The 15,797-nt window shown below is 40.1% G+C and overlaps 1 protein-coding gene across 11 annotated transcripts in view; it reads right to left on the bottom strand.

Moving 5' to 3' along the window:
- Positions 1-3,639: 3,639 nt before the first annotated feature.
- kcnc2 (potassium voltage-gated channel, Shaw-related subfamily, member 2) overlaps positions 3,640-15,797 on the bottom strand; it is a 108,486-nt gene continuing 96,328 nt past the window's right edge. For 4 of the 11 annotated variants that reach the window (XM_047389317.1, XM_047389321.1, XM_047389315.1 and 1 more), the window contains 2 exons: positions 9,271-9,366; positions 3,640-6,789 (listed from right to left, as the gene is read on the bottom strand). Coding sequence is in view for 5 of the 11 variants with exons in the window: in XM_047389315.1 (XP_047245271.1) it covers positions 9,305-9,366 (62 nt within the window). In the remaining 6 variants the exon portion in view is untranslated. Of the gene's footprint in view, positions 6,790-9,270; positions 10,216-15,797 lie in introns of those variants that run through there. The other 7 variants (XM_047389324.1, XM_047389313.1, XM_047389314.1 and 4 more) reach the window with 3 other exon arrangements.

Genomic DNA, 15,797 nt, shown 5'->3' with positions numbered 1-15,797 from the left:
CCTACCTGGATATAGCCTGCACAATTTAGCTCTGAGGGACCACAAGAACCCAAAAACCTGTATTAATATTGTTAAAAATCAAGAAAAAATGATCACTATAGTGAATGATTCAGACTAACCCATGGCCTAAAATGATCAGATAATACCAACTTTACTCTTGGCTGATTTTATTTAGAGGTAGCTAATAAAAAGGCGCTGAATTCAAATGGATGACACAACTTTTAGATTTTTAGTGGTAAAAGCAAAGTCATAAAATACATTTTGTAGATTGGAAAATGTGACAAAATATGTAAATGTGTATGAATACTTTTGCAAAGCACCTTATATATGCTTGATTTGGAGTCGAGCCAGTTAAAAAAAGACACCTTGACATAAAAAAACACATCTATTAAACAACATGTTAAAAGATGCTGCCTCCTTTGCCCTGTATCTAATCGTCTCCTCTGGTTGAGATGCGTGTGTATCTGCTTTTGAACTCTGATGCAGTATTCATGTCACAAATTTGGGTGTTTTGGATTTTCAGCATGGCGGGAGAGGCTCAAAAAACACACTCCCCAGCTCTCGCTGTTTACATCTCTTTGGCACGTCTGTAACTGTTTCCATGACAACTGGAGTAAAGATAGTCGGGATGCTTCACAGACACAGTGTGGCTGATCTCTGGACGTGAACCAGAGGATGGGCGGTGAGTGCAGGAAGTGAGAGAGGACAGTGCAGGCTTGCCATTATCTCAAACCAAACCTGTGGGAGAAATCAATGGCAGACAAATTTAGTTTCTGTTTTTAACGATTTGTTTACCCTTTCTTCTCACTGGGAAGGTGAACATTCATCTCCATCCTTCAAATCTCACGCAGTCAGTATTAACACATTATGCACACTTACATATCATACAGGATTCCGACACAGTCTGGAAAAGTATGTATTTTGAATATAGGTCTGGATAAGTATGGAAAAAGAAAATAAGAGCATGGAAAAATATTCATATTTCCAGAATTCATTCTTTTATTATCTAAATGTTTAAAAATGTCTAAATGTTGCTGAAATATTTTACTTCCTTCCATCTTTACTTCTGTTTTCATCCCGCCTACCTGCCCTTTTTTATTCTTCAATGCCTTCTTTCTTGTGTCCTCTTTTTCTTCTAAACTTCAGTTCCTTAATTCTTTCCTACCTCCAGTTGTTATGACCTTCCTTCCTTCTTTCCCACGTTCCTTCTCCCTCCCTTCCTTCTTTCTTTCCTTCCTGCTTTACTCATTCTCTAGTGTTCTTTCACAACCCATTATTCAGCTGTCTTTTGTTTCTTTATTTTCCGATGTGGGCAGATTCCATATTTAAAGGCTGCTCAATGTAGATATTTTATGTTCAGGGTAATATTTAGATGTTTCTGTGTTAAAATGAATGTTTAGGGTTGAAAACACTGGAAATTTCTAGTAAACATTCTGCTTCTCTGAAGCTCTGCATCAGTTTACTTAGCATTTCCTGATGTGGGAGTAAGAGCACTGCAAGTACTGTACATTGGTATGCAAAATTTTCTCTGTGTGCAAAGCAAACATTTTAAAATAACATAAACAGGGCTGCATCTAAATCTAAGCAACCTGGAAGTGGTGGTGGGGTGAAGCATTAAGCAAGTTCTTTCCATGATCATAAAAAGGGTTCAAAAAGAGCAACAATGAAATTGTGTCCATGATCTTTAGCGGTTTGTAAAGGTTTAGGGTTGGATAATATGCCAATCTCTTCTGTCCTGGACTTTTGTTGTTTATGTGGAATTGCCACCATGAGGAAAATGGTGAAAAATTAATTGGGACTGGGCTCATGAACATTGACAAAAAGTGTGAAGCAAGATATAGACTCTGTAGAGACACCACTTCCATAGCTTGTTAGTACAATTAACAAATCACCCAATCACATTGCAGCAACTCAATGCTTTAAGGCATCTAGACATGGTATACATGACTTGCTGAAGTTGAAACAAGTATCTCATAATGGAAGAAAGGGTTTTTAAGTGACTTTGAGCGTGGCATGTTTGACTGTATCAGGCGGGTTGATCTAAATGTTTTGAAAAATGCTTATCTCTTGGCATTTCTGGAGTTAATCAAGAATGGACCTAAAAAGAGAAAATACCCAGTAAGCAAAGTTGTTCAAACAAACTGGTTATATTAGAGGAGGGTGGAGAGGCTGGCTGTGAATGATGAAAAGGCAACAGTGGGTCAAATAACCACTCGTTAAAACTGATTTCATAACACCTTTAACCTTGAAGCAGATGGGCTACAGCAGTAGAGAACCACAGTGGATGTCAACTAAGAGCAGGAAACAGAGGTTGCAATTCACACACAATTACCAGACTGAAAAAAAAAAGCTGTGTAGTTGGATGAGTCCCAATTTCAGCTGCAACTTTCAGATGGTATGGTCACAATGTTCTGTAAACATGTAAGCAGAGATCCTTCCAGTTCAGGCTGGTGGTGTTTTAATGGAGTGGCAGGAATATTTTCTTGCTACACTTTGAGCTAATTAGTATCAAGTGTGCAATGTTTAAGCACCACAGCCTTCCTGAATATAATTGCTGACCATGTCCATCTCTTTGCAACCACTGAATACTTCGGATGGCTGCTTTCAGCAGGATGATGTACCAGGTCACAAACCTCAGATCATGTGAAACTGACAATGAGTTCACTTCTCCAATTACCTCCAGTGTCGCCAGATCTCAATACAATAGATCACCTCTGGGATTTGGTGGAACAGAATATTCACATCACGAATTTAAGTGGATAAATCTCCAGCAGCTATATAATGCTGTCATGTTAAAATGGGCCAAAACAAAGGTTTTTGGTCGCTTGTTGAAACTATGTAAAGAATTATGGGAATTCTAAAGGGAAAATGGGGTCCAACCCAGTATTAGCCAGGTGTAACTAATATAGTGTATACTGTCCCCACTGTAAATAAAATCTAAACTGTTTTATCAAAGATGCTGCCTCTAGCTATTTTTCAGTAATTGTCTTTAATATAATTGCAGTAAAACAGAAATTGTTTGTGGTGAATTATAAGCAGACTAAGCCCCGGACAGTGTTTTTGAATCCCTCCATAGGGTCCCTCTTTGTTACTACAGTCAGACAACAATTGTTCTGACTCTTTTGTCCTCAGTGGATAAATCACCATTAAAATCAAAACTTTATTAACTCAAATTTAAGCTGGAGACTTACCTGTCATGCTTTAGTCTTAGGTGGTGATTTTCCTTTGCATGGACGCATGAGTTTGAGGTGATGCACTTTTCACATCGGCTGCATTCATGGTCCCCTTGAGCTCACCGTTTTTTTTTTTTTACTGTCTTTTATATTTCTAAGTATCATGAACTACAAGCCTGAACACTGTTTAAAAAGAAAATAGGTACAACAAATGGGAAATGCCCTTTAAAACACAGCAGTTTGCGTTGTGTATGTATATAATTTATAACAAAAAGAGGATTGTTATAATTATTAGTTAACATTGGTAACATCTCATCTTTTCTTGTTCTTGCAGTCCCAGAATTGTGGATTGTCCCATCTCATGGTTATATCTCTACACCCCTAGCTAGCAGTTGAATTATACTTTATTACTTTATGTCAAAAACAGTGACAACAGTGGCACAAATCAAATAAAGAGACCAAGAGGTAAAAGATAAATAGTTTATGTGAGCCTTTCACATAGCATTTACCTTAATTCTATAGACAGCGTGTTATACAGTAGGTCATTTCTTTTTTTTTGTACAGTTTGACATAGTGATTTCATTTTTTTAGCATGCATTTTAGAATGACAACAAAAAGCTCCACAAATACACACTTAAAACTAGAATTTTCCTCACAGTAAAACATACAAAACATGAATGTGGATCTAAAGCTTGAACAGTTTGAACACACAGTGGAGAAGCACACCGTCAGACTACCATGACTTTTACCATTCAGAGCAATGTAGTCAACAGTAAGACACAAAAATACATGTTCTGGATAAAAAAAATAAACACCTTTTTTTGTTTTCAAGTCACAACATCATCTTAGAATTACACAAGAATGGTTCTCCTTTGACAATTCAAAAGAGTAAAGCAGCGTGGTTACTACACAAGGAGGATTGTGTGTACAGGGTGATAATTCAACAGCTAACCTATAACTGTACAGGTCGCTACCAACAGCCGGTTTTGGGGCTTCATTTTCTTTCCTTGCTTTTCTGTTTACATTCCTACTTTAACTGGCTGCTGAAATCACAGTGCGGGTCGGTTCTTTTTCGTTTTGCTTATTGCAAATCTTATCTGATCATGTGGGTACACAGGATTGCTACGGTGCAGATGTGTACCACTGTAGAAGTCCCACTGTGGAACGTGGTAAATTTCTGCTACACTTTTGCTCCATCCCCATACATGGTCATGTAGTTGTTCTGTAGAGACCAGAAAATATGAGGAATAATGTTAGAGTAATTTGGTTTACAAAGAGAGAAATATATGCAGCACTAAATGCACCAGAAAGGGGGTGGGAGGGGGCTTTTACAATGTCAGCTGTATCACATGGGGAGCTCTGTCTCATTCAGGTTTGTGTTTAAACGAACTAGAAGATTCCACATCAGGTCCACTCACTGGTCCTCCCTGACCCAGTATTTTAAACCGTAACTCACAACCTAGTTTTAGGACACACACACATTTACATACGGTAGAGCACTTAACCTACTGAGGTCCCCGCTACGCCACACCAGATGTTTGTTTCAATAGATATTTTTTTCCTTTCTGCACGTTCTGCAAACATTCCAATCAGAAAAGCTAATATATCAATTCTGCACCAGTAGGTGGCAATATTGTCGACATTCACTACATTAAATTTTGAAAGCAGACAATGAGCATGGCTAAGGAAGTGATAGGCTAACTGTTTCCTATTACATTTGACGTTCAATGGACATAGAGGTAGAATAAAGCGATAAAGATGTGAAATAATTTTTATATATTTTTTTACATTTCAGGCTGTTGTGTTTTCTTTCACATATTTTGCAGCAATTCACAGCTATGCCATTTCGTACCTCTACAGATTTGATCATTTAGAACCTGAATTTGGTGACATCTATTTGTATGATAATGTGTCAATTTGTACCTGATTTTGGGATGTTTTGTACCCATTCTGACAACTGATATTTGTTTGAGTTTGATCAAAGATCATAAACTGTCATATTTTATGGGTCGGTTGGCTAGAATAGGAATAAAAACTTAATTAAATTAGAACTAAGAAAATGACCTGTCTGGGTCCTCGAGCCTAGCTTGCTACTGGACTCCCATAGCAACCATTTAACATCCCTTTCTGCAGGGGGTGGGAATACCTGGAAGGGGGTTCCAGTAGCTTTTATAGGGTCAGCCTGGCAGAGCAGGGGGAGCCAAGGTTTTGCCATTTTCTGTGGTCAGCCATGCATTGAAGTCGTCAAATTTCTCTTTATCTGACCCATTTACTGAGGCCATTTTGCCATGGTAGACCTTACCAGTGGCTGAAGTACCAGACAACATTGCTCTTAGCTTTTTAGGCGTGCAGTCTTGCAAGTCTGTTGTGGTCAAGAAAGAGCTGGGCTCACCCATAGAGATAGTATATGTCTATGGCTCTATTATCTTGGGGAGTTTAGAGCAGAGCCACACAGTTACCTAGGCATAGAAAGGATACAGTTGAGAGGGTTCCTGTATCCGTTTGGGATGCCTTCTAAGAGGGTTTTCTCGGCATATCCCACTGGTTGCAGATCTCGGGTTAGACCCAGGACACATTGGAGGGACAATATATGCCTTCCCCATTTATTTTCTTAATTTATGAAAATAGTTCAACAGCAAAAAATAAACTATTATGACGTGGTTTAAGAATACGGGGAAATGTGTTTGCTTATAAATCTAAAGTGGATATAGGAAGGGACAAAATGGTAATGCATAGGTCTGAAATATGGTATGAATTAGAACTGACCCAGAGCAGTTTCTGGTACAGAAAGCCAAAGTCAGAATGTACTAAGTGGGCTCTTTGTTTTTCTTTATCCACTCTGTATGTATGCAACCCAAACACATTTTTTAATCACAGATTTCTTCTAATAAAAACTCAATTTATGTTTGGATGGGAAGTATAAACAAAGAAACAAATCAAGGTTTTGTAAAATACCTGCATTAGTGTGGACAGGGCCTGATGTTACCAAATAATAAATGAGCAGAAATGGCTGTGATGTTGTATTTATTCAACTTAGCACATATGTCTCTCTACACTGTATATACCTTAAGTAGAGTATCTTATATGATTACACTCCATTTTCAAAACACAAAGTGCCTTAACTGATACATCTTAATACACTTATTGCAATGGGAAGGAAATACCACAGCTAGAAAAGTGATTGATGTCGAGTGTTACGACACTACATAGCTACCATACCATCCACCGTGATACCTGACTCATCATCAAAAGACAAATGTGTGGACGGAGCCACTTGACCCAGATGTGCTGCAGTTGTTGTATTTACAGGAGCAATGTCTATTACATAAACTTTCACTTTAAGGACCAGTTTTTTCCCTCTTGCTCCAAAACAGGAACAGAAAAATGAGTCAGGATAATGTAAGAGGGCTTAACATTCTAAAGTCCTCCCAGAAATCTTTTCTTTTTGTTTGTTTTACCAATAAGTCCCTTCCTTGTTGGCAGAACATTAAGCTGGGTTGCTGTCAGTCATTTGCTTCTGCGCTGGCTCCTCCATTCCTGTAGCAGTGGGCTCGTGGCTCCGAATGGGGGTCTCCCGCTGCAATAGGTCATCATTACTGACGACAGTCTTATCCCACTGGCATTCAAACAGGAATGAATGGTCTCAGTAAAATATGGACACATCTCTAAACATCACAGATCTCAAAAGATCCTGCCATGCACAGGTTGGTCATGTGTATGTGCAGAGATTTAGAATGCAACAAGAAATTCTACAAACTCTGTAATACACTTCAGTGATTTAAGTGGAGGGAGGGAGATGAATAAACAGTTTGCAGAGAAGACAAAAAAACATTATTTTAACTGAGTTTTTGCCAAGCTGTGTGTAAGATGCATCCTGCTGTGAGCCAGTTGCTAAGCAACTATGCGCTACTGGTAAAGACGCACTGTGGGGATGGGTGAGGCACAACATTGCTGCAGGGTTCTATCGGTGCCCCATCACCTGTTGCAGAGGCAACAGGTGATGTCAGTCTGGGTGAAACAGTGTGATGTCTGCATGCCATTTAATATGAGAATTAATATGAGACATTGGGAGCTATTTTCACGTAGTGCGTGCTTTATCAATCTGGTGTGAGAGTTGCTACTTGCAAAGAGTGAACTCACTTTTCAGTTAGTGTTTTCCTAAGCATCATAGTGACATCTAGGCATGGGTTGGTAACAGTACTGGTATCTAGGTATAGTAAGGTTTTCAAACAGGCAATTTTGTCAAACTTGTCTGGGGATAAAAAAAGAATTCCAACAATTTATATCATAATGTTCCTTTAGTAGACTATGATTGCAAATTCACCTCAGTCTACCTTCTGACTAATGGAAGCCAAGGTGCTGGTTGATGAATATTCTATGCATACAAAGAATTATCTTAAAAAACCTGGCTACCATCTAGTGGTCAGAGTGGAAACAGCATTGTTTGTTTTCAAAATACTTTGAATATGGATTGATAATTCGATGTTTGAATCAAAACATTCGCTGCAATTTAATTTCACAACCGTTTTTGCAATAGCAGCGTCAATAAAATAAATATCTTAGACTAGAAAATCTGTTTGATTACAGTTACACCAGTTATGTCTAATGTACGGGATGTGGATGTTTTGGACTTTTATATAGTTGAAAAATAATCCACACAATAAGGGATAGAAGGGTTTTTATTAAGAGTTTAGCTCCAGCTGTCAAATACTTTAGTAGGCAAGTACTCTGGTGAATAATTCCTCAGTTAAGGGGATTAAAGCCATTCCCAACCTTTGATTCTTGAACCCCCCTTCTCAAATCTACAATAACAGCCCCCTACACCTTTTCTGGAATAAAGCATGTTCATCTGGATGCTGTCTATCATATACATCCAAATTAGTTATTTCTTATTTGTTTATTAGAAACTCTTTCCAGAACTCTTTGGTTCCATGGTCAGTGTCTTCACTTAATTTCTTCTACGAGGTTGATGAGAATCTGAAGAGCTAACCGACTGTTTCGTCAGTACTACACAATATTCCACGTACACATCTGTGTTTTACTACAGCTATATCATAATGACTGGAGAGGTTGCCTCTGCCTGTTGCTTCAGTAATACAAGTTTGATTTTGTATGCAGGTCATACCGTTTTAAGAATCAAAAATGCATCCATTCACAAAGGTATTGTTGATGTTGTGTGAATATGTTAAGCTAACCCATTTTAGTATAGAGTAAGTTTGCTTTTCTTTTACATATCTGATGGCATTGGAGTCTTTTTCCCAGACTTTCATTATTTGCAGACTTTCTTAATTGCACCGAATTTTGTGTGGCCGCAATAACTGTCCCTCTGAAACATGTAGCGGACTTTGCGGACATTTTTACTTTAAATCATCCAACTCATTCACCTGGATTGTAAAGTTGCCCCACCCGGACATGTTGTCAATACTATGGCTGCTGCATCTTTCAAATTTAGCAATACCTCTATCAATAAACTGCATCCTTGCACTTCTGACAGTTTGTGTCTGTATTTGTGATTATTGTGTTCCTTTAATTCAATTGAATTCAATTGAATTCAATTCAGTTTATTTATATAGCGCCAATTCACAACACATGTTGTCTCAAGGCACTTCACAACAGTCAGGTACATACATTCCAATTAGTCCTAAACATTGAACAGTGCAGTCAGAGTTTGTTATTTATTCCAATTGGATAAAAAGTTTTTTTGTCTTTAGCGTTGACACCCTGTTGAACCTATGTTTACAACTCTTATTTTGAAGTAGGAAAGGAAGTACTTCTTGAATTGCACTGTTGTGTCAACAGAGCTGACTAATAAAGACTTAAAGAAGCACTGAATCCCATACCAATCCATGCCTAGAGACATTTGAAGCTATGTTTCGTTGTTTGGTTATGCAATTATATTTATTCCTTTGATCTTTAGTAATAATACATTGAAAAGAAATGCTACATTTGACTTCTTGAAGCCTTGTGCTTGTCTCTGTAACAAAATACCAGTATATTCCATAGACTCCATTGAACTATATTAAAGAGACAAAAAATAACAAATCTAAATCTGTTTTGAACTGAAAGCTGATGCTCACAGTCCCCTTTAGATGGTTACCTTTCTGCCATGGTGGTTCCACCTCCCAAAGCCATTAAGATAGAACGTTGCTCTCTGCTTGTGTGAAACCAGTAAAGACCACTTCTTTGCAGTTATCTGCCAGTAAACAACCAGAACAACAGCAAGTTTGGTGGCACTCAGTGGAAAAAAGCAATAACATAAACCCAACACTGTAAAACTGAAATAAAGACACATCTTTGTGTATGTATGCATATAAATCCTCAATCTTTTCTAGATGATGACTCCCAGCCCCTCCTCCCTCCTTCACACTGTTTGCCAAAGAAGATCCTTGCCCAAATATGAGCAGGGCCAGCCCGGTATGAGATGAAACCTACACTCTTGGTGTATTTGCACCCTTTCACCATGTTTCAAACCCAAAAATAACACCAAATCATAAAGTGAAGTTACAGTCATGTGGGGTTGAATTGTTGTGACATCTTTTTTGTTCCTGGAAGCACATTTTTGTTGATGATATCTAAATATAGCAACATCTAATATCCCTGATTAGTAATATGGATCACATATGTATGGCTGCTACTTCAGTCAGAGTTCCTTTATTGCAAGTCTCAAATTACAATACCATCAACCTAAAGGGAACTCCAAGTGACAAAGCAGAACAATCATGTTACTTAAGGATGTTAGCACATGTTCTTTTCACTTGCTGAGATTGCCAGGCTATCAACATTAGTTTGAGCTGCAAAGCAAGCAAGTGTCTTTTAGTCACAATAAAATGAAGAGTTCAGACATGATGTCAAGGAAGGGTTTTCTTTTAAGGGAGAGCGTGTTAGGCAACTAAAGGCTGGATGCCTCACAGGATGGATGGGATAGGGGAGCGGGAGCGGCGCAGCGGGCAGGGTGATCCGTAGGGCGAGTTCACAGGAGACAACCTCAGGGTGTTGCCGGCCATGCCAGCAATGTTGTTTAAGCTCCGGGACTTCTCATAGCCTTCAGATGAGAGGGGTGACAAAACGTGGTGGTGGTGGTGGTAGTGGTGGTGGAGGAGGTGGAGGTTGTGTAGGACATGAACATACACAGGAAGGCAGGCAGGCAGGCAGGCAGGCAGGCAGGCAGGCAGGCGGGCAGGCGGGCAGGCACGAAGGCAGGCAACGATCCGAATCCGAGCCGGCCGATTGAACCGAGACAAGACAGGAGACAGGAGTGAGACAGAGCAACAGTAACAATTTGCATGGTGAGCGCATGCACAGAACATTTCCTCACAGAGGCTGGAAGGCTGATCTCAGGTGTTTACAACAGCAACTGCTTTGGAGCAAAAAATAACTGAGCTGGATGAGTAGTTCACTTATCCTGACTAGAAACTAGAACTTGAACCCAAACTGAATTATACTGGTCCATATACATATACATTGCGCAAAAAATAAAGGGAACGCTTAAACATACAATATAACTCCAAGTAAATCAAACTTGTGTGAAATCAAACTGTCCACTTAGGAAGCAACACTGATTGACAATCAATTTCACATACTGTTGTGCAAATGGAATAGACAACAGGGGGAAATCTTTGGCGATTAGCAAGACACACTCAATAAAGGAGTGGTTCTGCAGGTGGGGACCACAGACCACTTCTCAGTACCTATGCTTTCTGGCTGATGTTTTGGTCACCTTTGAATGTTGGTGGTGCTTTCACACTCTTGGTAGCATGAGACGGACTCTACAACTCACACAAGTGGCTCAGGTAGTGCAGCACATCCAGGATGGCACATCAATGTGAACTGTGGCAAGAAGGTTTGCTGTGTCTGTCAGCGTAGTGTCCAGAGCCTGGAGGCGCTACCAGGAGACAGGCCAGTACACCAGGAGACGCGGAGGAAGCCGTAGGAGGGCAACAACCCAGCAGCAGGACCGCTACCTCCGCCTTTGTGCAAGGAGGAACAGGAGGAGCACTGCCAGAGCCCTGCAAAAGGACCTCCAGCAGGCCACAAATGTGCATGTGTCTGCACAAATGGTTAGAAACCGACTCCATGAGGATGGTATGAGGGCCCGACATCCACAAATGGGGATTGTGCTCACAGCCCAACACCGTGCAGGACGCTTGGCATTTGCCAGAGAACACCAGGGTTGGCAAATTCGCCACTGGCGCCCTGTGCTTTTCACAGTTAAAAGCAGGTTCACACTGAGCACATGTGACAGACGTGACAGAGTCTGGAGACACCATGGAGAGCGATCTCCTGCCTGCAACATCCTTCAGCATGACTGGTTTGGCAGTGGGTCAGTAATGGTGTGGGGTGGCATTTCTTTGGAGGGCTGCACGGCCCTCCATGTGCTTGCCAGAGGTAGCCTGACTGCCATTAGGTACCGAGATGAGATCCTCAGACCCCTTGTGAGACCATATGCTTGTGCGGTTGGCCCTGGTTTCCTCCTTATGCAGGACAATGCTAGACCTCATGTGGCTGGAGTGTGTCAGCATTTCCTTCAAAATGAAGATATTGAAGTTATGGACTGGCCCGCCCGTTCCCCAGACGTTGCACTACAGACTGTCCAGGAGTTGGTGGATGCTTTCGTCCAGGTCTGGGAGGATATCCCTCAGGAGACCATCCGCCATCTCATCAGGAGCATCCCCAGGCATTGTAGGGAGGTCAAACAGGCACGCGGAGGCCACACTCAATACTGAGCCTCATATTGACTTGTTTTAAGGACAATACATCAAAGTTGGATCAGCCTGTAGTGTGTTTTTCCACTTTAATCCAGGCCTCCATTGGTTAATAAATTTGATTTCCATTGATGATTTTTGTGTGATTTTGTTGTCATCACATTCAACTTTGTACAGAACAAAGTATTCAATGAGAATATTTCATTCATTCAGATATGAGATGTGTTTGAGTGTTCCCTTTATTTTTGAGCAGTATATATATATATATATATATAGGTCTGTTATCGGTCTTAAGGTACAGCACAATATTCAGAGGTTATTATTTCTGAACCAACACAGGTGACTATGTCATGAAGCTCATAAAGAGAATGCCAAGAGTGCACAAAGTAAAGAGAGACTTTTTTGTAAACTCTAAAAATTAAAATATGTTTTTATTGCACAATTTTTTGTTTGCTACATAATTCTATACAGTTTTGGTTCATAATTTTGATGTCTTCACTACAGTATTGACAGTATTAAAAATAAGGGAAAGGCATTGAATGATGTGTTTTAACTTGGGAGCAGATTGGTTTGGACAGCAAAGAGTAATAAAACTGCAGTTTTATTACTCTTTGTCTGATACAACAAGTTGTTTAATGACCTAAAACATTTAGTGTAAAATCTACAAGGTGCAAAAATTGTCACAGCACTGTATAAGTGTTAAACAGCCTGGTCTAAATGTATAGACCTATTGCTGAATCGCATCCAAATGAAATACACAGTAAGGTTACAGTAATCAATGCTCAACAAATATATAACAGTCCCACATCTATCAGGCATCATGTCAGTGCAGCGTCATCCATGCCAAAAAACAAATTTAGCTACGTGCTTAAGTACAATGAGATTTTCGTCTGACCTCATGTGCATATTCCTGTGACCATGCCGGGATTCAGTGGGCTAATGTTGGAAACGTGTACAATCTTTCCCATGTGCTGCAGCAGATTGCTGTATTGATTATTGAATGTTTGCCACCAGATATTTGACAAAAACTCTAATTTTCTAACAATAAAAAATACCTTAACACCAGAAAAGGGGAAACATATTATGTTTCCCTTTTTAAGAGGTTGGCAATGACAGATTGTCTGATGCACAGGCCCACACTACAACTTCAAAATTGAACATCAAATCTCAATAGTAGCCCCTCTCACACAATGATGGAAGAGCTGAATGATGACAGAAGAGAGATTTTGACACAGATGGGAGATAAATAACCTGTTTTAACAGGTTTTTGTCCTGGTTGCTCTGTAGCTACCTCCAGCCATCTTCCTTTCAACTCTGACCAGCTAATCTGTCCCTTGCTAGTAAAAAAAACAGGAAAATATCCCCACTGCATGATTATGTCACTATCAAGCTTCACACCAGGGGTGATGTGTTCAGGGTGATGTACAGGTCCTTCTCAAAATATTAGCATATTGTGATAAAGCTAATTATTTTCCATAATGTCATGATGAAAATTTAACATTCATATATTTTAGATTCATTGCACACTAACTGAAATATTTCAGGTCTTTTATTGTCTTAATACGGATGATTTTGGCATACAGCTCATGAAAACCCAAAATTCCTATCTCACAAAATTAGCATATTTCATCCGACCAATAAAAGAAAAGTGTTTTTAATACAAAAAACGTCAACCTTCAAATAATCATGTACAGTTATGCACTCAATACTTGGTCGGGAATCTTTTTGCAGAAATGACTGCTTCAATGCGGCGTGGCATGGAGGCAATCAGCCTGTGGCACTGCTGAGGTCTTATGGAGGCCCAGGATGCTTCAATAGCAGCCTTTAGCTCATCCAGAGTGTTGGGTCTTGAGTCTCTCAACGTTCTCTTCACAATATCCCACAGATTCTCTATGGGGTTCAGTTCAGGAGAGTTGGCAGGCCAATTGAGCACAGTGATACCATGCTCAGTAAACCATTTACCAGTGGTTTTGGCACTGTGAGCAGGTACCAGGTCGTGCTGAAAAATTAAATCTTGATCTCCATAAAGCTTTTCAGCAGATGGAAGCATGAAGTGCTCCAAAATCTCCTGATAGCTAGCTGCATTGACCCTGCCCTTGATAAAACACAGTGGACCAACACCAGCAGCTGACACGGCAACCCAGACCATCACTGACTGTGGGTACTTGACACTGGACTTCTGGCATTTTGGCATTTCCTTCTCCCCCGTCTTCCTCCAGACTCTGGCACCTTGATTTCCGAATGACGTGCAGAATTTGCTTTCATCTGAAAAAAGTATTTTGGACCACTGAGCAACAGTCCAGTGCTGCTTCTCTGTAGCCCAGGTCAGGCGCTTCTGCCGCTGTTTCTGGTTCAAAAGTGGCTTGACCTGGGGAATGCGGCACCTGTAGCCCATTTCCTGCACACGCCTGTGCACGGTGGCTCTGGATGTTTCTATTCCAGACTCAGTCCACTGCTTCCGCAGGTCCCCCAAGGTCTGGAATCGGCCCTTCTCCACAATCTTCCTCAGGGTCTGGTCACCTCTTCTCGTTGTGCAGCGTTTTCTGCCACACTTTTTCCTTCCCACAGACTTCCCACTGAGGTGCCTTGATACAGCACTCTGGGAACAGCCTATTCGTTCAGAAATGTCTTTCTGTGTCTTACCCTCTTGCTTGAGGGTGTCAATAGTGGTCTTCTGGACAGCAGTCAGGTCGGCAGTCTTACCCATGATTGGGGTTTTGAGTGATGAACCAGGCTGGGAGTTTTAAAGGCCTTAGGAATCTTTTGCAGGTGTTTAGAGTTAACTCGTTGATTCAGATGATTAGGTTCATAGCTCCTTTAGAGACCCTTTTAATGATATGCTAATTTTGTGAGATAGGAATTTTGGGTTTTCATGAGCTGTATGCCAAAATCATCCGTATTAAGACAATAAAAGACCTGAAATATTTCAGTTAGTGTGCAATGAATCTAAAATATATGAATGTTAAATTTTCATCATGACATTATGGAAAATAATTAACTTTATCACAATATGCTAATATTTTGAGAAGGACCTGTACATACCAGCTCTATTTATGCTGAGATCATATTAGACACAGGTGGACTATATTTACAAATAAGGTGACACTAGATTTTATTTAGCACTATCAGAGTAAAAGAAGGTGTATACAAACACATGGCATGTTTTCAGACCTTTTACTGTAAAGAAAATGTATCCTTTACCTACCACTTCTACTTTGTTTATTGTTTTTTTAATCCCAATGAAATGCACTGTTTTAGGTTGTAATGCGACAAAATGCTAAAATGTTCAAAGGCTCTGTAAGTCTTACTTATTGCCTCAGTAGTATTTATCAAGTGCTTACAGAAACAGCTTCTTTACATGCAGACACATTTTAAAATGGGCACACACCTTATTAATTGTTACTGTCAGCTTTATGAAACATTACAGAATATGCATGAATGGAGGTGACATACTGATGATGATGATTTCCAATAAAATCCCGTTGTCTGTACAGCTTAAACTTGAAAGCTGCCTGTGATGCGTGCTGGCAAATCTGCATTCAATGCAAAGTAAGCAAGCAAGCGAAAGCAGCTGTGTCATTAATGCAGCGGACCAATCAGCTGGAGCTGGTCCTCAGGAGGAGCAACTAATGGAAACGTTGCCTCATTATCGTACCCAGTTTCCCATGATTCATTGCGGGTCGAAGTAGATTGTTCAAACGGAAGTAGCAAAGGCCAGAGGAGAGCTATCAGCTGCCTGGGTGGTTGAGGTGCGCTAAACCCCGAGAGAACAGCTGACTCTCGGCACATTGTTTTCAAAATCCCGCTGGGTTTCCCCAATGGGTGGAAGTTAAACAGATATAATTCAGTCAGATTAAATCTAATATTAATGTTTGGTTTATTTATTACAATAATAAAAATTATTATTATTATTATAATGTCC

The sequence above is a fragment of the Girardinichthys multiradiatus genome, chromosome 17 (assembly GCF_021462225.1).
Source record: "Girardinichthys multiradiatus isolate DD_20200921_A chromosome 17, DD_fGirMul_XY1, whole genome shotgun sequence".
Classification (NCBI taxonomy): Eukaryota; Metazoa; Chordata; class Actinopteri; order Cyprinodontiformes; family Goodeidae; genus Girardinichthys; species Girardinichthys multiradiatus.
The sequence above is the reverse complement of the archived record's forward strand: the minus strand, read 5'-3'. Positions and strand labels throughout refer to the sequence as shown.